Source organism: Salmo trutta, chromosome 5 (assembly GCF_901001165.1).
Source record: "Salmo trutta chromosome 5, fSalTru1.1, whole genome shotgun sequence".
Taxonomy (NCBI): Eukaryota; Metazoa; Chordata; class Actinopteri; order Salmoniformes; family Salmonidae; genus Salmo; species Salmo trutta.
Window position 1 is genome coordinate 57,096,048 of NC_042961.1, and position 22,647 is coordinate 57,118,694.

A 22,647-nucleotide genomic window follows, 5' to 3' on the forward strand; every position below is an offset into this window, starting at 1 on the left:
TTTACATCCTGCTCTACTCATCTCATATGTATATACTGTATTCTAGTCAATGCCACTGACATTGCTCGTCCTAATATTTATATATTTCTTAAATCCATTCTTTATGTTTAGATGTGTGTATTATTGTGAATTGTTAGATATTACTGTACTGTTGGAGCTAGAAACACAAGCATTTTGCTACACCCGCAATAACATCTGCTAAATATGTTTCTGTGACCAATAAAAAATAAAGGGTTATTTTGAGTCGGCAAGACAGTACAATCAGATTTGGGACAAGGCTAGAGTGGATCACGATATGAGATAAAACTCTCAGCACCTCTCATAGGAACCAATACAGCTGACTGTGTCCCATCTCTCCCTAGACCTTCTACAGTACAATACAGAGGGATACTTGGCCTACTGGACATCATACACTGGAATACAATCAACCCCGATTAAAATGCTACAATTTGGGACTTATGAACATAGAACTGATTTATACTATTTCTGTGGTTATGAATGCTAAATAATTTATGTGAGTTGGGACGGGGGAATTGCAGTGGACTTGGTTTGCACTTACCCAACTGTGCACTTATCAAGAGGGGACTGTAGTTACTCAAGCTCCCTATCCAAACTTAACTGAATGATTGGACTGGTATTGCTTATGTTGGGACATAGGTACAGCTACACAATGATTGAAGGGAAACTAGTCATATATACTTCTAGTCAAATTTTCATTCCCGTCTCCCATTCCCTCCCTGGTCATGGAGAGGAGTGCAGTGTATTCGGTCCTAGAGGAGCAGGGGCTACGATCCCATTCTCTACCCTTCTCCTGAAGTGTGCACTCATATACTCCCCCTCATAGATTTAAAAGGAAGGGACTGGTGTGAGAAATACGGTGGAAACTCCATCCAGCCATGCTTGCACCAATACAATGCATAAGCATGAAGGGGAGTGACTGAATGCACACTTCTGGGTGAATTGGAATGCAGCCAGTGAGTTTTAACCCTTTACACTTGACCTTCAGTATTGTTTATCTACAAAATATGTTTTATTTTATATTAAGGCTTCTTTGTTTTTGTGGAAAAAAACAAATATTCTATTAAAGTTGTGAAAAGGCTGTACTGTGACATGTTGCACTGTAACATGTTGCATAATCACCACGGTTACGTCTATTCCATGTTATGTATTGACTTCATTATTACTTTAAACTTTATGTACAAAAAAAGTCTTCCTGTCTCAGGGTCAAACCCATTTCAGGAAGTGAATTGAAATTCAGAAATTCCAAAAGAACTGAACATTCTGAAATCCTGCAGAACTGAAAAAATCTTGATCAGGAAAAAATGTCACTTTTCAACTCTCAAATTTGGAACTTCAATTAATCTCCTATGATTGATTAACTGACATGTAATCAACACGACCCCGGAGAGTGTGCATACACGTGGGTTGTGTACGTCGGAGTGTGTGTGACAACCCCACTCAGAAGGGGGTGTGCAGGTGTGTGACGTGCTGCGTGGGAGAGGCCGCGTTGGGGGTGGAGCTATTTGATAGGTGGGAGGAGTTAGGGGAGGAGTCAGAGAGCTGCAGTTCCTCTAGTTTCTTCAGGTATTCATCTCTCAGGGCTAACAGCTCTATGTAACGCTGTTCCACTGGACTCTGCTGCTGGAGAGTAGAGTAGAGCAGGGTAGGATAGAGCAGAGTAGAATAAACATAGAAAAGAACAGAATAGAGTAGAATATAAATAGGAATCACCACCGCCAGGGGGAGGCAGAGAGAGGGAGGAGACAGGAGGAGACAGGAGAAGGAGAGAGAGGAAGCAAAGGGGTGAGAGGATGGGGAGAGAAGGAAAAAAAATACTGTTAATTATATGCAAACAACGCAAACAGATAAGCATATAAACAATCACAAAGAGGTAGAGGCTCAAGAGACACACGGTGAAAACATGAATATTCATTATTGATGCCTAGAGTGTTTTAAATGGGAGCAGCAAGCTGGTCTGATGCCAACACACAATACCGTTTATTTGTTTATTTAGGATCCCCAGTAGCGTTTGCCGAAGCAGCAGTTATTCACAAAAAACACATGACAAGTAACAAAACACTGATGGACAAGGACAGTCAAACAAATAAAAAATACAACGATATACAAACAATACAAAATATAATACAACTATAAAAATTGGGTGTGTTAGTGTCCCCTCACAGTGGCATGAGATGTTAAATCTTTTTATAAAAGGTAATGTTACTGTCTGCTCAGTAATAAGAGATGGAAGGGAGTTCCATGCGATCGTGGCTCTGTATAATACTGTGCGGTGCTGTCAATTTGTTTTGGACTTGGGGACTGTGAAGAGACCCCCGATGGCATGTCTTGTGGGGTATGTATGGGTGTCTGAGCTGAATGTCTGTATAATCAAATAACAATCTGGAATTTTCATTATAGTAATGCTTATCATAAAAACTAGAAGAGATACAGTTAATCTCTCCTCAACCAGGAAAGACTGGAATGCATGTTGTTGATGTTAGTTCTGTGTGCAGTTACGGGAAAGGCATTCTGCTTAGTTTTCAGCCAGCTGCAGCTTTGCTGCACCTGACCATATTACTGGACAGTAATGAAGATGGGACAAGAGTACAGCTGATGTGTCAAAAACACAGAACATATTTTAATAAACAGACATACCTCTCCCCATCTTCACAACACCTTTGTCAACATGACTTGATCATGATAACTGACCATCCAATGTAACTCCTAGGAGTTCAGCTTCCTTAACTCTCAATGGTCACACCTTTTATACACAACTCCAGAGAATGTTTTGAACCAAATACAATGCTTTTAGTTGTAGATGTATTTAAGACCAGTTTATTATAAAAATCACCTATTCTGATACTGACTAACTCTTTATTTAGAATTTGTGTAGGCTCACTGGCTTTGGGTGCTGACCAGGATTTCCGTTAGCCGGAAATGGCCGACTTTTGGACGTGAAAAAAAAGCCGATAAATTAAAAAAAACTGTTGCTGGCCAAAATGACCGGGAGATTACATTTAAAAATATATTTTTATTCATTGATGGAAATACATTTGACCGCCATGCTTATCGGTCTATAGGTCAATTTGTATAATTTTGAGGAATTAAAATGGTTTGTGTGTATTTTCGTTAGTCATCATGCATCTTATTTATCCAACACAACTATCACACAACATACAGAGCCTATTTTGAGTGTGATTTCTCCTGCAGTTCCTGAGCTGGTTGCTGCTGGAGTAAAACATGTGCTTTTATCAGCTCATTATTTGCGCAACAATTGTAAATGCCATCACGTCTTAAAAACAGTTTTGGTGCACGATTAAAAGAGCTACTATTTTTATTTCTCAATTGGTAATTGAAGCGCGCCTCCCAAGTGCAGGCAACCAGCAGTATGCATTTTGAAAACATTTTGTTTGAAACCTGAAAATGCCATTTCATATTATTTGAAACTGGAAAATGCCAATTTAATATCATGAGGCATGTCTTACCTTGCTTCAAAAGTAGCCTATAGGCCAAATCTGACCATGGAAATGTGGAGGCAATTACTTTGTATGAGTTTCTTGTTTGGGGAAGCTTACAATTTTTTCTACAATTTCAATAATAACATTTTCATTTCTTAAAATTATTTTCATGTTGTTAATCATAAGAAATAAAATGATAAAATCTAAAAGTTAAAAGTCACCTAATGCGAGATGCCCAGCCTCTGCCATATGGACACATTGATACAGCGTGATGCATTGGCGGCTGAAGAAATGAGTGCATGGAACTCAGAGCCTATAGGCCAATGCAGTAGTAGACCACTGCTCTTTCACAACGATGATTGGTGATTATCAAGGAGGGGGAGATTGTTGGAAATATTTTTCTAAATAGCTTACTGTAAGGAACTATGGTTTGAATATATTATCATTCTCAGATGTAAAAAAATAAAATAAAAAAATAAAAAACGTTCCTTCATTTCGCACAGCAGGTCATTTACTTCTATGCATGCTCAGGTGCGCACGCTCCCTCAACATTATCAGGACAGAGAAACCAGACATGCTCAGGTGCGCGCGCTCCCTCAACATTATCAGGACAGAGAAACCAGACATGCTCAGGTGCGCGCACGCGCTCCCTCAACATTATCAGGACAGAGAAACCAGACACATGCTCATTGCGCACATGGAGCCCTCCAAACATAAGACCATGAAAACATTTACAAATCTCCTACATGATGGTTATGAAATAAACCAAAACTTGTTTGTTTCTCACAAGTGTAGGAGGTTTTGAACTCCAAACAACGTTTCCACTCCAAGACTGAGAACAGTAGATGACTAATTAATATATGCATTAACATAAATTAATATAACCAAATGTGACCAACCGTCTTGATATTACATAGCAAGATTTGAAATTGGTGTTTTTTTACATTGGATAAAAGTAGAGACTCGGAGCTAGAAAATGGTATATCATACACTACAATTGAGGAACAATGGGAAAGTAATTCTGCTTTGAAAGTTAATGAACTTCCAGAATGCCATACCTCACATTTGAGAAAATGGCCCTCAAATGTTTGGTAAACCTACTGGAAAGCTCTTCGTCTACACCCATTCAGCATCGTTCACACACTCTTAAGCCTTAGCCCCACCCATCTCTTTAAGGATTCACATGTGAGGCTATGTACTAAACATAAACATCCAAAGACTTCAAGACTAAAGGCTGGTTTATACTACGGGTGTGTCCGTAAATTTAATCTGGCGTGCCAGAGCATGCTCGTAAACTCAGAGAGTTGTCAGATTGTCCGGTTGTAAATTCGGAGCGTTCAGAGTGCACACTGGACGCTCTGGCCAAGGAGTAGGGTTGATCCCAGCGTTCTGACCTATTAACAGCAGTCAAGCACCCAAGCTAACTGGCTAACATTGGCTAGCTACTTCCAGACAAATGAGAGAACAGCTCACTAACCATTTTACTCTCCATAGCAGAGCTGGTTAGGCTGTTTTCATGTTATGCAGTGTTGGTGACTGCAACTGTGCTGCTGGCAAAACATCAATTATGCTTTTTTTACATTATGTCACTGGCCATATTCAATGGGTGTTGAGCGCTAGTAAATTTGTTAATTATTCTGTGCTCTGGCACACTCAGAGGAGAGTGCTCTGAAATCGAAGTAGATAGCCAGCTACGTCTATCAACAGTTGTCGCAGTGATAAACATTCTATTGAAATGGATACTTGCATAGTGGAGTCTTTTGTTAAGACATGTAGCTAGCTAGCTAGCTAGCTAAACAATGAACCATAATCCCAACTCATGACGTTACAACCCTGCATGAATCTGCAGGTAGCTAACCAACCAGGTTCAATGATAGCTAGCTATAACTAGCAATGCAAATGGCTGAGATACTAATAATGTTACTACACAGATCATACATGTAACGTTAGCTAGCTAGCCAACACATGGTACTCGGGAAGTATTCAAAGCTCTGGACTATTTCCAAATGTTGTTACGTTAGCCTTATTCTCAAATTGTTTTTTTTTTTTTTATAAAACATCCTCATCAATCCACACTCAATACCCCATATTGACAAAGCGAATACAGGTTTAGAATTTTTTTGCAAATGTATTAAAAATAAAAAAACTGAAATAATATATTTACATAAGTCATCAGACCCTTTGCTATGCGACTTGAAATTGAGCTCAGGTGCATCCTGTTTCCATTGATCATCCTTGAGATGCATCTACAACTTGATTGGAATCCACCTGTGGTAAATTCAACTGATTGGACATGATTTCGAAAGGCACACACACACACACACACACACACACACACACACACACACACACACACACACACACACACACACCTGTCTATATAAGGTCCTACAGTTGACAGGAATTTTCCGTCTATAGACAAAGGAATTGTCCGTAGAGTTCCGAGACAGGATTGTGTCGAGGCACAGATCTGGGGAAGGGCACCAAAACGTTTCTGCAGCATTGAAGGTCCCCAAGAACACAGTGGCCTCCATCATTCTTAAATGGAATAAGTTTGGAACCACCGAGACTCTTCCTAGAGTTGGCCGCCCGGCCAAACTGAGCAATCGGGGGAGAAGGGCCTTGGTCAGGGAGGTGACTTCAACCCGATCGAACATCTTTGGAGAAACCTGAAAATAGCTGTGCAGCAACGCTTCCCATCCAACCTGAGAGAGTTTGAGAGGATCTGCAGAGAAGAATGGGAGAAACTCCCCAAATACAGGTTTGCCAAGCTTGTGGCGTCATACCCAAGAAGACTCAAGGCTGTAATCGCTGCCAATGGTGTTTGAGCAAAGTACTGAGTAAAGGGTCTAAATACTAACATAAAATGTGATATTTCAGTTTATTATTTTTACTACATTTGCAACAATATCTAAAAACCAGTTTGCCTTGTCATTATTGGGTATCGTGTGTATATAGACGAGAAAGTCTTTTTTTTCCAGAATAAAGCTGTAACGAAAATGTGGAAAAAGTGAAGTTGGCTGAATACTTTCTGAATGCACAGTCTGTAATGGGGAATTGATAAAGTATCTAGCAGAGATTCCTCTCTCACATATGGAACTGAATTGCATTTTGGGAATGTTTGAAAATGCTGTTTTATTGACTGCTTTATTTCATGAGTTACATGTTCTGTTAAGATGCATTACCACGATCATCTCCTTCGTTTTGTTGACGTTGAGAGGTTGTTTTCCTGACACCATAGTCTAAATGTGATCTTGGTCATTCTGAACACCGTGGGTCGACACCCTAATGGGATATGCACCCAATGCATATGTGTCCGGTACATTTCTCAAATGGCTGGTAAATTAAAATCTTCCCGGTCACGTTGTCCGGCGCCACATTTTCCTAACAGAAACCCTGGTGCTGACATGTAGTGTGGAATCATCCACATACATGTTCATGCTAGCTGTGAGTAAGACCAGTGGCAAATCATTTCTAAAAATAGAGAAGAGTAACAGACCAAGGCAACTTCCCTGAAGGACACCGCACGGTACATATGATGTTATACAACTGGTGGTTCAAATCCTGAATGCTGATTGGTTAAAACCGCATTCCAACCGGTGTCTATTCCACAAGTTACCACCGGCTAAATCTATGATGTAAAAATGGCTATTTACTCTGTTCCATCTGACTGGGCAATCCACTGTCTCATCAGCCCAGCCAGACACGTTATAAACTTGATCTCCACTATAAAAAGCCTCTAGACATTATGTCACATATCTGATGCTAGAGAAGCTTCCATTGAAGAATACTATTAGCTATAGAGTTCTATTGGTTAAATAACTCTCCAACCATGTGATGGCAGGTGATTTAAAGCCATAGCAAGTGAGTTTCAACAATAGCGATGTATGATCTATAACAGCAAAGGCTGCACTGAAATCTAACAATACAGCTCCATTTATCATCTATTAGCCAATCATCAGTCATCTGAGTCAGTGCAGTACAGGTTGAGTGCCATACTCCATATGCATGCTGAAAATCAGTAGTTAACTTGTTCTCTGAAAAATAGCATTGTATTTGGTCAAAACACAAATCCTCTCCATCAGTTTACTAAGAACAGGCAGTAAACTGATTGGGTGGCTGTTAGAGCAAAAGGGTGCTTTACTATGTTCAGGTAGTAGAATTACTTTAGCTTCATTCCATGGCTGCAGACACACACACACACACACACACAGTCCTGTAGGCTTTGGTTAAAGACATAGCAAAATGTCTCTGTGTTTGTGTGATTATGACAGGGAAAGAGGATTATCTGCTCCACTGACTCAGACCCTGTTGACAGGGAGAGGGATGTTTGGGCTGCAGGGGTGTGTGTGTGGCGGGGGGGTTAATAGAGCTAGGGGGAAAGAGGGGTGTGTGTGTGGCGGGGGGGGGGGTTAAATAGAGCTAGGGGGAGAGAGGGGTGTGTGTGTGTGGCGGGGGGGGGGTTAAATAGAGCTAGGGGGAGAGAGGGGGGTGTGTGTGGCGGGGGGGGTTTAATAGAGCTAGGGGGAGAGAGGGGTGTGTGTGTGTGGCGGGGGGGGGGGGTTAAATAGAGCTAGGGGGAGAGAGGGGGGTGTGTGTGGCGGGGGGGGTTTAATAGAGCTAGGGGGAAAGAGGGGGGTGTGTGTGTGGCGGGGGGGTTAATAGAGCTAGGGGGAGAGAGGGGGGTGTGTGTGGCGGGGGGGTTAATAGAGCTAGGGGGAAAGAGGGGTGTGTGTGGCGGGGGGGGGGGGGTTTAATAGAGCTAGGGGGAGAGAGGGGGGTGTGTGTGTGGCGGGGGGGGTTTAATAGAGCTAGGGGGAGAGAGGGGTGTGTGTGTGGCGGGGGGGTTAATAGAGCTAGGGGGAGAGAGGGGGGTGTGTGGGGCGGGGGGGTTAATAGAGCTAGGGGGAGAGAGGGGGGTGTGTGGCGGGGGGGTTAATAGAGCTAGGGGGAGAGAGGGGGGTGTGTGGCGGGGGGGGTTTAATAGAGCTAGGGGGAAAGAGGGGGGTGTGTGTGGCGGGGGGGGTTAATAGAGCTAGGGGGAGAGAGGGGGGGTGTGTGTGTGGCGGGGGGGGGGTTTAATAGAGCTAGGGGGAGAGAGGGGGGTGTGTGTGGCGGGGGGGGGTTAATAGAGCTAGGGGGAAAGAGGGGTGTGTGTGTGGCGGGGGGGTTAATAGAGCTAGGGGGAGAGAGGGGGGTGTGTGTGTGGCGGGGGGGGTTTAATAGAGCTAGGGGGAGAGAGGGGTGTGTGTGTGGCGGGGGGGGGGTTAATAGAGCTAGGGGGAAAGAGGGGTGTGTGTGTGGCGGGGGGGGGGGGGTTAATAGAGCTAGGGGGAGAGAGGGGTGTGTGTGTGTGTGGCGGGGGGGGGTTAATAGAGCTAGGGGGAGAGAGGGGGGTGTGTGTGTGGCGGGGGGGTTAATAGAGCTAGGGGGAGAGAGGGGGGTGTGTGTGGCGGGGGGGGGGGGTTTAATAGAGCTAGGGGGAAAGAGAGGGTGTGTGTGTGGCGGGGGGGTTTTAATAGAGCTAGGGGGAAAGAGGGGTGTGTGTGTGGCGGGGGGGGGGGTTAATAGAGCTAGGGGGAGAGAGAGGGGTGCGTGTGTAAGAACAGGCAGCAAACAGACACCAACACTGCGAGTCATACAGGATGCCACGGCAACACTGCAGCCAAACCAACCAAACCCCAGAGGCAATACTTCAAAAATCAGACTGATCACAAGCAACGTTCCCTCTAAGATGCACGCGGGCGCGTAGCCCCACCGGGACTGCCCCACAGAATAAAAATCAGCCCGTGCAGAGACGGGATTGAACTTCACTCAACTTTCTAGTTTTCCCCTTCAGTTAACACCAGTGCTTGACTTGGGCCGGCGCTGTCCGGAATGCCATACTGGCACTTCTAATTTTGGGGGAATTGCGCATCGGCTCATCTACAAAATTAAAGTAACCTATCGCTGTCCCAGAGTCACACAGAGGCAAAAAAGGTTGATCAAAGTGGAATGAAGGTAGGACCTTCATTGAATAGCAATGGAGAGTGGGCATTCATTTCCTGATTTGTCTAAGTTTATTTGCCACTAGGCTGTGAATGGCAGTAGGCTGTGAGTGGCAGTAGGCTGTTGGAGATTGAACCAGATTGAAAACGTGCCAGCCTGAAAGGCATGATGCGCTGTTCCAAGTTGTCAAATGAGGGTTTGTAATTCATGAAAAGTCATGGAAATTAGTTTCATAATTGTTGTTAATGTAAAAGCATACTTTTAAATATGATCAACCAATTCAAAAAATAAAAAAACGACATATCAGCCATGATCGGAATGACCTTTCAGTGCATGTCTATGGTGCTGGGTGTGTGCCAGGGAGTGGGCCGTTGCCCGAGGAGAGAGAGCGCGACAATTCAGCATTAGGTATAATTAGGTATAAGGGCCTTTCCACCGGCACTGTAGAGCCTAAATATATCTGCACCGTTGGAAAGCTGGGATTCCCCTCTATTAAACACTAGCCATGTAGTTGCGACAACATTCAAAATATTCTAAGAATAGCCTACTTGACAAATAACTTGCTGTGCATAGATCTTCCCTGAAACATGAATACCTTTCTTTTGAAGTAGCCTACCTTATCCGTTTGATCCCTGATTTATTGAATGGGGGAATCATTTTATAAAGACAAAAGTATTTGGTTGTAATGTTGAAAAAGCCAAGCCTGCACACCCAGAAGCTCTCCAGATGGAGGGTTGACCACAACAGTGCAGTTCAATGTCAATAATTCATACTTTTTCATGTAGGCTATAATAATAGTCATGACAATTTGGTTAAAAGTCATGGAAAATGTGATTAACCCATTAACAGTGAATAATCAGAGGTCTCCATTGCATAAAAAATATAAAATAAATATGTAATTTGTGAATTTCAGTGAACATAGTCCAAATGGACTGACTTGGAAAAGACAGCTCCTGCACTTCTTCCATCCCTAGTCTGGCACTGGTTAACACGATCAACGTTGCCCTCTACTGCGGGTATTGCTAATATCAGCCACTTCCAATGCAACACACTCAAACAAAACAAACTATGCAAAGTATTTTCTTGTAGGCAGAACACACTGGAGTAGGATTCTATTCCATTGCCAGGCATGACTCAGCCCGTACACTACAGACTGTTGTATTTTGAGACAGGCTTGAATAAGCTAAGCAGCCAATAAGCAGCAGGTAGCATAATTGGTCTGATTTTCTGTAATAATGTTATGGGAATAATAATGAATTTTATTTTGTGAAGTGGTTTCTTGCGTCAAACAACATTTCCAGTCACCACCTTTATGTGAAAGACAAGTGGATAAACAGGTTAATGTCAAGCCCTAAATGTTTTTGCCCAAAACTCACAGAATGTAGGCCTACACTGAATACCACATATTGGCTGCTACTGTAGGCTGAATGATAGAACAGATATTTCCATGTAAAAATGTTATGGGATGCATTTTCTCCATTGTTTTTGATGGTAGGCCACTCTGGTAGGCCTACATTATGATCAAATAGCCACAGTAGCCTACTTGGCCACTGTTATAACTAAGTTAAAGTGGGTACAGCCTGTGTTCATAGTAAACGTGCGCCAGAAGTTGCACAGAATTTACACAACGTTCAAGTTTGCACTGAGCAGACCTGAAATTAGCTCAGTGATGAAAAATATTAGAGGGAACATTGATCGCAAGATAACCCCAACTCTGATTGGCCAGACTGTTTGACTGTACAGTTTGTTCAGTGCTGTGTATCCAGTGTTGTAGCTCAATCCCAACAGCATTAAGTTAAATGGCTATTTTTTTTGCCATATTATTGATCCATCATTGATTCACTACTTTCCACAAATCTAAAAGCATTGTATTGGTGGAGGCAGGGGCCTTTTTAAAATCCGTGAAGGGAAGTGAACAAGTGCATACTTTGGTAGGAAGAAGTGGTAATTGGGACATACTGTAGCAAAAGTACCTGTTGTCGAATGAGAGGGTTCCAGCGGATACTGCAACCACAGTATTTCCATTGTAACTTACATGTTATTCTATTAATTTACCTGTTGTCGAATGCGAGGGTTCCAGCGGATGTAGTAAGTCACCCAGAGTTCTAGGTGTCTCATGCTGGCTACGGGGTAGAGGACCCTATTGGACTCTGGGGTGTAGAAGGGGTTCTGGTAGAAGGACAGATCACTGTTTACCAATGACCACAGAGACACCGTCTTAGACCGCAACTCCTGGAGAGAGTGAGCGAGAGGGGGGGAGGGGGGAGAGAACGAGAATAATAATTTAGGAGGGTTAGAGAGAGACGTTAACCAGGGACCACAGAGACACTGTCTTCCACCACAACTCCTGAAGAAAGAGATGGAGAAGAGCATTAATATGGTCTTTTAGCACACACTTTTATGCGCAGCAGTAAACAGTAAACATAAATCTATTCAGTATGACCCGTTTGAATCAAACCCACAAATGATCTGAGCCATCGGAATCACAGAAGGAACATGAAGGATTCTGGAACAATAATTCAAGTCTTATGGAGACTCTCGTCTGTGTGTCAGAGAGCATTATTACGGCACCTCAGAACCAGTGATGCATCCCGTCGCTCTTCTGCTCTACTTAACATGATCAAGATGGAGGGAGGAGGGGAGGTGGAGGGAGGAGGAGGGGGAGGGGAGGGGAGGTGGAGGGAGGAGGGGAGGTGGAGGGAGGAGGGGAGGTGGAGGGAGGGAGGGGAGGTGGAGGGAGGAGGGGAGGTGGAGGGAGGAGGGGGAGGAGGGGAGGTGGAGGGAGGAGGGGAGGTGGAGGGAGGAGGGGAGGTGGAGGGAGGAGGAGGGAGGGAGGGGAGGTGGAGGGAGGAGGGGAGGTGGAGGGAGGAGGAGGGGAGGAGGGGAGGTGGAGGGAGGGAGGGGAGGTGGAGGGAGGAGGGGAGGGAGGAGGAGGGAGGAGGGGAGGTGGAGGGAGGGAGGGGAGGTGGAGGGAGGAGGGGAGGTGGAGGGAGGAGGAGGGAGGGAGGAGGAGGGAGGAGGGGAGGTGGAGGGAGGGAGGGGAGGTGGAGGGAGGAGGGGAGGTGGAGGGAGGAGGGGAGGTGGAGGGAGGAGGGGAGGTGGAGGGAGGAGGGGAGGTGGAGGGAGGAGGAGGGAGGGAGGGAGGAGGGGAGGTGGAGGGAGGAGGAGGGAGGGAGGGAGGAGGGGAGGGGGAGGAGGAGGAGGGGAGGTGGAGGGAGGAAGGGAGGAGGGGAGGTGGAGGGAGGAGGGGAGGTGGAGGGAGGAGGAGGGAGGGAGGGAGGAGGGGAGGTGGAGGGAGGGAGGGGAGGTGGAGGGAGGGAGGGGAGGGAGGAGGGGAGGAGGAGGGAGGGAGGGGAGGTGGAGGGAGGGAGGGAGGGAGGGGAGGTGGAGGGAGGGAGGGAGGGAGGGAGGAGGGGAGGTGGAGGGAGGAGGGGAGGTGGAGGGAGGAGGAGGGAGGGGAGGTGGAGGGGAGGTGGAGGGAGGAGGGGAGGTGGAGGGAGGAGGAGGGAGGGGAGGTGGAGGGGAGGTGGAGGGAGGAGGGGAGGTGGAGGGAGGGAGGGGAGGTGGAGGGAGGGAGGGGAGGTGGAGGGAGGGAATAGAAAGACAAAGAAAGGGTATGAGATTGAGGTAGAGCAGGGGTGTCGAACTAATTTCCCCATAAGGCCGCATTCGGTCTTCAGAGGTCTGAAGGGACGGAATTAAAATGGATTATATTTACTATGTTATCTGTCTCGCTTTCATCTGGATGACTGTCGGCAAGCTGGGCAGAGTGAAGAGACTGTAAATGACTGTCGGCAAGCTGGGCAGAGTGAAGAGACTGTAAATGACTGTCGGCAAGCTGGGCAGAGTGAAGAGACTGTAAATGACTGTCGGCAAGCTGGGCAGAGTGAAGAGACTGTAAATGACTGTCGGCAAGCTGGGCAGAGTGAAGAGACTGTAAATGACTGTCGGCAAGCTGGGCAGAGTGAAGAGACTGTAAATGACTGTCGGCAAGCTGGGCAGAGTGAAGAGACTGTAAATGACTGTCAGCAAGCTGGGCAGAGTGAAGAGACTGTAAATGACTGTCAGCAGCTGGGCAGAGTGAAGAGACTGTAATGACTGTCAGCAAGCTGGGCAGAGTGAAGAGACTGTAAATGACTGTCAGCAAGCTGGGCAGAGTGAAGAGACTGTAAATGACTGTCAGCAAGCTGGGCAGAGTGAAGAGACTGTAAATGACTGTCAGCAAGCTGGGCAGAGTGAAGAGACTGTAAATGTAGGTCCATTATCATTCTACACAGTTTGGATTTGGCTTTAGTCATTAGAATGTCCATTGAGCACCACCCACAAGCCTGATTGAATGGGCTCGCGGGCCAGATGACATGTAAAATAGAAGGTAAATAGTGAGAGTGAGGGTTGGCAGAGGAAAATATTGTACAGGGATGGGAAAGACCCAGCTAGCACATTTAGTTAACTGAAAGTTGTGGGAACGTTCATTTTTGGTTTGCCCATTGGACTGGTGTTTTCTTGCATTTTTTATGGAAAGTTCTCTTAATGTTCTGGGAACATTACTTTAAATAGAATCCAGAGGAAACCTGCTGAAAACATTATGCTGTACTGAAGTTCCCACCTAAACAACCAAGGCTCTCACCAAGCTCTAAGAAACATACGGTTCTCAGAACGTTATGTGCTAGCTGGGAATTGGAAAGTGCAATATAAGACAAATGTAGAAAAGACAGGCAGAGAGAAGGTCACACACAGAGAGAGAGAGAGAAACTGACGTTGGTGTCCATGGCACTCTAACAGTTGAAGAGGAAGGTTCCGAAGACAGACAGACAGACAGACAGACAGCTAGCCACAGACATCATTTTTTTGTTGATACAGTAAAATATTGGGATATTTTTTTTGACGATATATCATATCGTTTTAACAATATCGCAATATACATTTTTACACTAGTTGACTATACCTGCACCAAAACGCCAATATTTTTCCTTCATAGCTTGTACTCCATGTTCTTTTAAAATAGAGGGCCAGTTTGGTTTCAGAACTTTTATTTCCATGACTGATCATGGCTTGTCCCTCTGCAGCAGACATATGGTGAGCGATATGCTTGGAACATCGAACCACAATTTAAGAAAATTTCTAATAATAAAATAAAAATTGCATTATCGAATCGCAAGACATTTAGAATTGCAATAAATAACATATTGGCACCTAAGTATCGTGATAATATCGTATCGTGAGAGGGCTGGGAATTTCCAGCCCTAACAGGTCATTTACGTTGGTGTCCCTTGTAGAGGAAGGTTCCAAAGACAGACAGACAACTTACGTTAGTGTCCCTAGCACTCTCACAGTTGTAGAGGAAGGTTCAAAAGACAGACAGACAACTTACGTTGGTGTCCCTGGCACGCTCACAGTTGTAGAGGAAGGTTCCAAAGACAGACAACTTACGTTAGTGTCCCTAGCACGCTCACAGTTGTAGAAGAAGGTTCCAAAGACAGACAGACAACTTACGTTAGTGTCCCTAGCACTCTCACAGTTGTAGAGGAAGGTTCCAAAGCGACAGCTGAACAGGTGGTCCAGGATGGTCACTAGGAGACGCTCGTTAAACTCAAACGCTGTCGGGAACTGGAAGAGAAGGGGAGAGAGAGGTTTAAACCCATAGGCTTTTTCTCAGTAAATTCTTCCTCCATTCCTTGCATCCTCTCTCCTCACTTCCTTCTCAATATGCATTGGAGAAGAAGGTTCGAGGGGAGGGACCTTGGACCTTCTCCTCCAATACAGTTGAAGAAGTCAGAAGATCGAGAAAAGACAAATTAAGACAAAGCGCTACACAGGTGTGTCATGTTCCTACCTGTTTGGTCATCTGCCAGACACAGTCTATGAATTGTACAAAGATAGGAGACCTGTCCTGATCAGCATGGTTCTTATCACCGTGTCCTATCCTCTATAGACACGCAGAGACAGAGACACAGAGAGAGAGAAGAGAAAAAGAGTCAAACAGTGCAAACAGATTCTTATTACCTCTAGTTAGGTCTTCCTGGTCATTCTAAATTCAAAAAAAGGCACTCGCACATCTGAGCCATCATAGTCGCAGGTGCACACTTTGTTAGAATAACTAGGAAATGTACATTGTAACGCTTGCTTATTTTCCCTCAATTCCAACCCCATTGGATGTATTGAACGGAGGTGGGTGGAGCAGTATCTACACAGGGGTGCAGGTTGTGAACACTCACAAACGCTCTGAGGAAGGCCTGGAGGCCGATAGGTAAAGCTCCGAGGAAGGCCTGGAGGCCGATAGGTAAAGCTCCGAGGAAGGCCTGGAGGCCGATAGGTAAAGCTCCGAGGAAGGCCTGGAGGCCGATAGGTAAAGCTTAATAAAGAGCAGTGATGATAGCAAGAGCAGCGTGCAGGTTTCTTCTTTTTTCTCATCTTCCTGGTCATTTATCTGTACACAATATTGGTCAGTTTAGTTGCTTCCCATCACAGGAGGTTGGTGGCACCTTCATTTGGGAGCATGGGCTCGTGGTAATGGCTGGAGTGGAATTGTTTATCCAAGTAGCAGGCCATTCCATTTTACTCCGTTCCAGCTGTTATTATGAGCCGTCCTCCCCTCAGCAGCCTCCACTGCTTCCCACAGATCATTTGGTCCCCAGTTGACAGCACAAATAAAGAAAACCTATGACTGAAAACTCTTCATTATCAGAGTTCAAATTCCTCAACACAACAGATTGAGCTAAGCCCTTTTTTCATTCTCATCATAAACTGAGTGAATGCCTTGGAAGAGGGTGGACTTACATTGGCAAACTTGTGTCCGAAGCTGATCCACTCCTTCTCCAGCAGTACCTGGAATCAATCAATCACAAATCAAATGTACTTTATAAAGCTCTTTTTACATTAGCCGCTGTCACAGAGTGGTTTACCTGGAATCCCCTCAGGGTGCGGTAGTGGCTGTCCAGCATCAGCATGGCCAGAGAGGTGAGCTGGGCCGTCCGGTCCCACCCATCACTACAGTGGACCACCACAGAGTTACCACCCGATATCTTGTCTGCTACTTGGATGGCTCCAGATATGACCAGCTAGAGAGCGACAGAGAGAGATTCACTACAGAGGACCAGCACACTGTTACCCCCCCACTGATCTGGTAGCTGGCCGGCTCCAGGGAGGAGAGGGCTGTGGGAAGTGTGTGTACCCCACTACCTTGATGTGTTCTAGCCAGTGTGTAGACTCCAGACTGGACAGCCAGTGCGACTCCTCTACGTTGGGATAGACGATGTCTTTTAGCTTCTTCAGGGACTCTCTCATCACGTGGATGTTGTGTATGTCTAGAAACACCAGCTCAGCGTTCTGATATGCATCGTCACCCTCGTAACCCCCGCCCGTGGCCTGAAGAGAGGGGATAGACGTCAGAGTTTGAAGAGTCATCATTCATGGACAAAAATGGAGAATCACACGCCCCGTTTGAAAACGCAAAAAAAAAAAAAAAAATGTCATTCTTCCCTCTTGACACCATCACTGGCCTGCATGTTATAAGAATTTGTTCTTAACTGACTTGCCTAGTTAAATAAAGGTTAAAAACATGTTTTTTAATTAAACGTGGTTGGATAAATGAAAGTGAGGTTTCACCCATGGAAATGCAGTATTTTATTCTATGGTTTTCACCCTATACGGCTTTCACCAATCCAACACGGTCAGACCAGTGATTACTTCAAGGAGGGAAGGGTTCAAACAGTGTTGATTGTAAATGCGTCGGGGTTGTGGTCAGCTGTTGGAACACACTGCAGGCCAGGGGAAGCTAGTGGTTAAAAGCCTCTCACTGGTAGGAATTTGGGGATTATTATATAGATTGCATTCCATATTAGTAATTTGATTGCAAACATTCCATTTCACTCTGAGCGGGGTGCGGTGGGTGTTGCGTCACACTCCAACACACACACACACACACACACACAGAGTGTAGTTGCTGTGTCCTCTTAGCTTCTAAACTCTACCTCCTCAGTTGTTACTTCTGACACCAGCAGACAATGTAGGAGACAACTAGCAAGAGCCTACAGTGAACAACAAAACAACACACAGTCCATCTCTCCATGGAAGACAAACCAAAAGACCTACATCTAAATCAACCCAGAGAAAAAGGGAAAGAAAGTCATGAGTCGCTTAGAAGATTCTCTGGGAAGTACTCTTACAAGGAATCCAGAAACGTACCTAGAAAAGTCCCACGTATCTATGAGATCTCTGTCTGGATGATCCATGAGGTCTACACCGCTTCCCAGCAGAACCCAACCGACGCACCTCATGAGACTTATGACTCCTTTTTACACAGACATGACCTTTAGACTTTTAACCTTTGACCCCTGACCTTGTTGGCGACGGCGTTGACGCTGGGCCGTGCGTCGTAGATGGTGAGCTTGGCGGTGCCGTTAGCCTCCCGGATCAGGTCCAGGTAGCGCTCGTCATCCTTGTTCCTCTTCCCAGACATCCCCACCAGGGGCTGGGAGCAGCGGCAGATAACAGCCTGGTTCTCACGGTGGATCCACGACAGCACCTAAAGGATGGGGGGGGGGGGGAGACAGAGGGTTAGGTAGGTGGGAGTGGGGGGGTTGGGTCAAAGAGAAAGAACAGAGGGATAAAGAGATGGAAGGAGAGAAAAGAGATATGGGTACAGGGAATGAAAGGGGGGAAAGGACTGCAGGAAGAGGGTGAGGAGGCTGGGATGAGGGGGGAAAAGGACTCACAGGTATGCGTCCTCTGGACCTGAAGGTACACACTTTCCTCAGGTCTTCCTCTGTAGCTTTGAATGGAACCACCAGTATGGTGGGGTAGGTGTCGCACAGCTCATAGTTGGCATTGATGAATGTCACACGCCACTTGTCATTGGGTAAGCCCTGGTGACGGGGGAGACAAACAGCCAATCAGAGAAGAGATTGCAGGCTGTGACTCAATCGGAGGCATTATTGGTGAGGTACAGAGCTACATCACTGGTGACGAGGTTGAAGGTAAATGGTTAAGACAAGAGGATTCTAATATCCCACAATGCTTTGCATAAATGAGGAATAATCCTAAACAACAGGACTAGCTATGCTAGTTTAACTGCGCTGGTCCCATGAATCGGTTTATTTTCAACAGCTTCGTCGTGGAATGATTAGGTTGTCTTTACCTGGGTATCTTCAAGCGACAGTATTTAAGCAGACTAAGTGACCGTGTTAAAAGCTGGGATATTGGATCTATCCCAACACATACAACCTAGAAGAGTGGCAATAACAATGTAATGACACATTTAGTAAGACAATGAGTCCTACCTGCCGTCTGAACTCTTCCATGGGTTTGTACACACTCCAGCCATTCTCTTCAAATTTCTCTTGACTCAGGTACGCAAACAGAAGCTACAGAGAGCGAGAGAGAATGGGATTGACTTTACCAAGGTTTTATTTGTCACGCAAACATGGGAGAGCTTCGCTAAGTCAACTGCTTTTTGTGAGTGATTGTTTGTTGACTCTTCTCTAATGATGTGCAAAGACTAGGGCTGTCTCGACTAAAAAAAAAATCTTGGTCGACAGAGAGTCGTCTTCTTTCCACCAATCGATTGGTATAAATCTTAAAACAAGTATTTTTCCACATACACACACCCTGTTTGAATAAAATCAACTATATGTAGGCTACAGAGCTTGTCTGATGCTTTAAGCACTGCGGTTAAAAATGAAGGCACACAAATGACTAAAGAGGGAGCCAGAGGTCAATATAACCCAACCAGAAGAAAACCTGTTCCTTCCCCCCCCTCCTACCGCTGGTCTTCACAGATTCTACCTTTAAACTCCTCAAGTTTCCAGTAATAGGCTACACCAGCGGTCGGCAACCTTTTCCATGTGGAGTGCCAAGTTATCCTACCATTTCTACTGATCTGGTGCCAGTTATGGTTTTCATATGCACATTTTCAGTTTCATTTATAATAAAAAGTCTTCATGTCTCAAAATCAATGTCATGTGGTTAATCAAGATTCTATCTAAATGAAAATGATACAAATCTAAAAGTAACTTCTATTGTCAACATGTACAAATAGCCGACATAAAGCCAACAAATAAAAACATTACAGCCTGCAGGTAGAAAATATCCTGATCAAAATTGTATCAACTTGGTCAGCTGGAAGCTTGGTTTAGCAAACTTGCAACATTATATAAAATATTCTGGGCCCTCAGTTTCCCCACACCAGTGAGCTCCGGACAGAGAGACACAGATGTAGGCTATTTGCCCAAAGGATAAGCAGTAATCAGGTAGGCCTATTATATGACGTTTCCACCTAACCAGAAACCGACATGTTTTTCCCCTTTCATGCTTTCATGAGTGGTTATGGAAAGGGAGAGAGCAGAACAGATTCTTCAGATAGGCTGCATTGAAGAACTATTCATTCTCAATGGATGTAAAAACAGACTTTGTGTACTTGCTGTTTGAGGCAAAGAAAACATGACTGAGAAGCGCCACAGTGATGGTGAGTTAAGACAATCAAAAATACTATCAGATCCCCAAATAGGCACATTTCTAAGCCTCCATTTGCACACAGGCCAGGTAGACTAGTCCTACTTCTAAATGTGTAATCAGGTGTGTGTCCTTACTCAACATTGTCTTTGTTTGGAGCACTCCTGTCAATGAATAAATTGACAACTGGTAAATGGAATGCAATAAACCAAAGCTTTTTGTGTGTAGCCTAAGTTATGTGCTCTGTAAACAACCTTGTCCACTTCGACAGTGACAAGACTGTAATAATAAAAAATATAAATAATAATAATAATAATAATAATAATAATAATAATAATAAATTGAATGCGTCAAGAGAAATTCTCGTAACCAAACAAACATTGTAGATTAGAAATGATGGTAAATGTACTACTCGTGATACTGGTGTGCCTTCTCTGCGGCCTCCACAATGGATTAGTCCACTCAGACAGGTGTCTCCTGTGCCATCTTTTAAAATATATTTACAACAAAATAAAATCTTGCCAGCCCTAGCACAAATAAATAACAGGATACCGCAAACAGATCAACTCTAATAAAGCACTTCTCTTGTACAATCATAGTTCTTATACAGTTATTAAAAGGCGGTGATGATATCAGGTGAGAGTAAATAAAAAGCTGTGCACGTACCAGACCGTGGGATAGGGGGAAGGCATATTTAAACAGGATATCAAAGATGTCCCTTCTACTGTGGCCCTCCTGCTTCAACGCAAACCTCAGGTTCCTCATGTCCTGTTGGGAAAGACATACATTAACAACCGTTAACATGGACGGACAGACGGACGTTAACACAGACACACAAAATGCTGTCAGTACAAAATAAATACTTGTAAACTTTTTGGATGTTGAAACTTCCTGATCCATGACTGGAATGAACTTTTCTGTACACAATGTTCCAACATCTCAATTTCCTACATTCCTGTTTTTATACATAGTGGTTCAGTCCTAGTCTGGTTGTCAGATCTAATTGGACTGAACCACTATGTACGTATATTCATAGGGGTGGTCAGGACCATGACGCAGTATCTGACCTTGCAGGTGATGTCCAGCCCGTATGAATTCTCCCCTCGACTGGAGGCTCCGCCCATCTTCTCCACCCGGCCAATGGCACCCAGCGGAACATCCAGAGTCACCGCCGGGTCCTGTGATATCACAACAGAATACAGATATGTGAGTGGTCCTGCTGGGAGTCCAGTGACATCACAACAGAATACAGATATGTGAGTGGTCCTGCTGGGAGTCCAGTGACATCACAACAGAATACAGATATGTGAGTGGTCCTGCTGGGAGTCCAGTGACATCACAACAGAATACAGATATGTGAGTGGTCCTGCTGGGAGTCCAGTGACATCACAACAGAATAAAGATATGTGAGTGGTCCTGCTGGGAGTCCAGTGACATCACAACAGAATACAGATATGTGAGTGGTCCTGCTGGGAGTCCAGTGACATCACAACAGAATACAGATATGTGAGTGGTCCTGCTGGGAGTCCAGTGACATCACAACAGAATACAGATATGTGAGTGGTCCTGCTGGGAGTCCAGTGACATCACAACAGGTGGAAGATGGGTCCTGCAGTGGTTGAATTGAAATATAAAGACATGGTATTGTGAGGGCACAAACTGATCCAGGCTGTATCACATCAGGCTGTGGTTGGGAGTCCCAGAAGGCGGCGCACAATTGGCCCAGTTTCGTCCGGGTTTGGCCGTCATTGTAAATAATGATTTGTTCTTAACTGACTTGCCTAGTTAAATAAAATATTTTTTTAAATTGTGTAATGTGAAGTATACTCTTGAATACATTTTAGGTAGCAAATATTTCATCTGCAAGATTAAGCGACTTAACTAGCAAAGCATAGGCTTAAATGGTAGACATGGGCCTAGTAGGATGTGCTTACATCAGTTCAGTTATTTAATTAACCCTTATCTTACCAGATAAGTTGACTGAGAACACATTCTCACTTTACAGAAACAACCTGGGGAATAGTGACAGGGGAGAGGAGGGGGATGAAGGAGCCAATTGTAAACTGGGGATGATTAGGTGACCGTGATGGTATGAGGGACAGCTTGGGCATTTAGCCAGGACACCAGGGTTAACACCCCTACTCTACGATAAGTACCATGGGATCTGTAGTGACCACAGAGAGTCAGGACACCAGTGTATCATCCCATCTGAAAGACAACACCCTACACAGGGCAATGTCTCCAGTCACAGCCCTGGGGCATTGGGTTATTTTTTAGACCAGAGGAAAGAGTGCCTCCTACTGGCCCTCCAACACCACTTCCAGCAGCATCTGGTCTCCCCTCCAGGGACCGACCAGGACCAACACTGCTTAGCTTCAGAAGCAAGCCAGCAGTGGGATGCAGGGTGGTATGCTGCTGGCTAAGGCACCAGAGTGTGTTAAAATTAGTGAGGTCAGCATATTGTTAACGTGTTGTCTGGTGTTGCATTACAGAGAGCGGAGTCTACATCCCAAATGGCTCCCTATTCACTACTTTTGACCAGAGCCCTATGGACCCTGGTCAGAATTAGCGTACTATATAGGGAATAGGGAGCCATTTAGGACATAGACTGGAATAAAGAGCCTTGCTGCTGCTGCTGCCGTTTCCCTGTAATAACCTCCTCCATCACTGACACACACACAGTCAATAACACACACCTCTCAGCTTGACTGATGATCTGATAAAGCCAACCTTCAGACCTGCATTTCTGCTA

The 22,647-nt window shown here is 45.0% G+C and overlaps 1 protein-coding gene across 5 annotated transcripts in view; it reads right to left on the minus strand.

Moving 5' to 3' along the window:
* Window positions 1-738: 738 nt before the first annotated feature.
* The window catches only part of LOC115194633 (myotubularin), a 45,580-nt gene continuing 23,671 nt past the window's right edge, over window positions 739-22,647 (minus strand). For 4 of the 5 annotated variants that reach the window (XM_029754488.1, XM_029754489.1, XM_029754492.1 and 1 more), the window contains 12 exons: window positions 20,963-21,073; window positions 20,562-20,663; window positions 18,725-18,808; window positions 18,161-18,310; window positions 17,785-17,970; window positions 16,626-16,811; window positions 16,349-16,504; window positions 16,224-16,271; window positions 15,280-15,372; window positions 14,940-15,053; window positions 11,502-11,678; window positions 739-1,641 (listed from right to left, as the gene is read on the minus strand). In XM_029754488.1, coding sequence (XP_029610348.1) covers window positions 1,459-1,641; window positions 11,502-11,678; window positions 14,940-15,053; window positions 15,280-15,372; window positions 16,224-16,271; window positions 16,349-16,504; window positions 16,626-16,811; window positions 17,785-17,970; window positions 18,161-18,310; window positions 18,725-18,808; window positions 20,562-20,663; window positions 20,963-21,073 — 1,590 coding nt within the window. In that variant the 3' untranslated portion in view covers window positions 739-1,458. The remainder of the gene's footprint in view (window positions 1,642-11,501; window positions 11,679-14,939; window positions 15,054-15,279; window positions 15,373-16,223; window positions 16,272-16,348; window positions 16,505-16,625; window positions 16,812-17,784; window positions 17,971-18,160; window positions 18,311-18,724; window positions 18,809-20,561; window positions 20,664-20,962; window positions 21,074-22,647) is intronic. The other variant, XM_029754491.1, reaches the window with a different exon arrangement.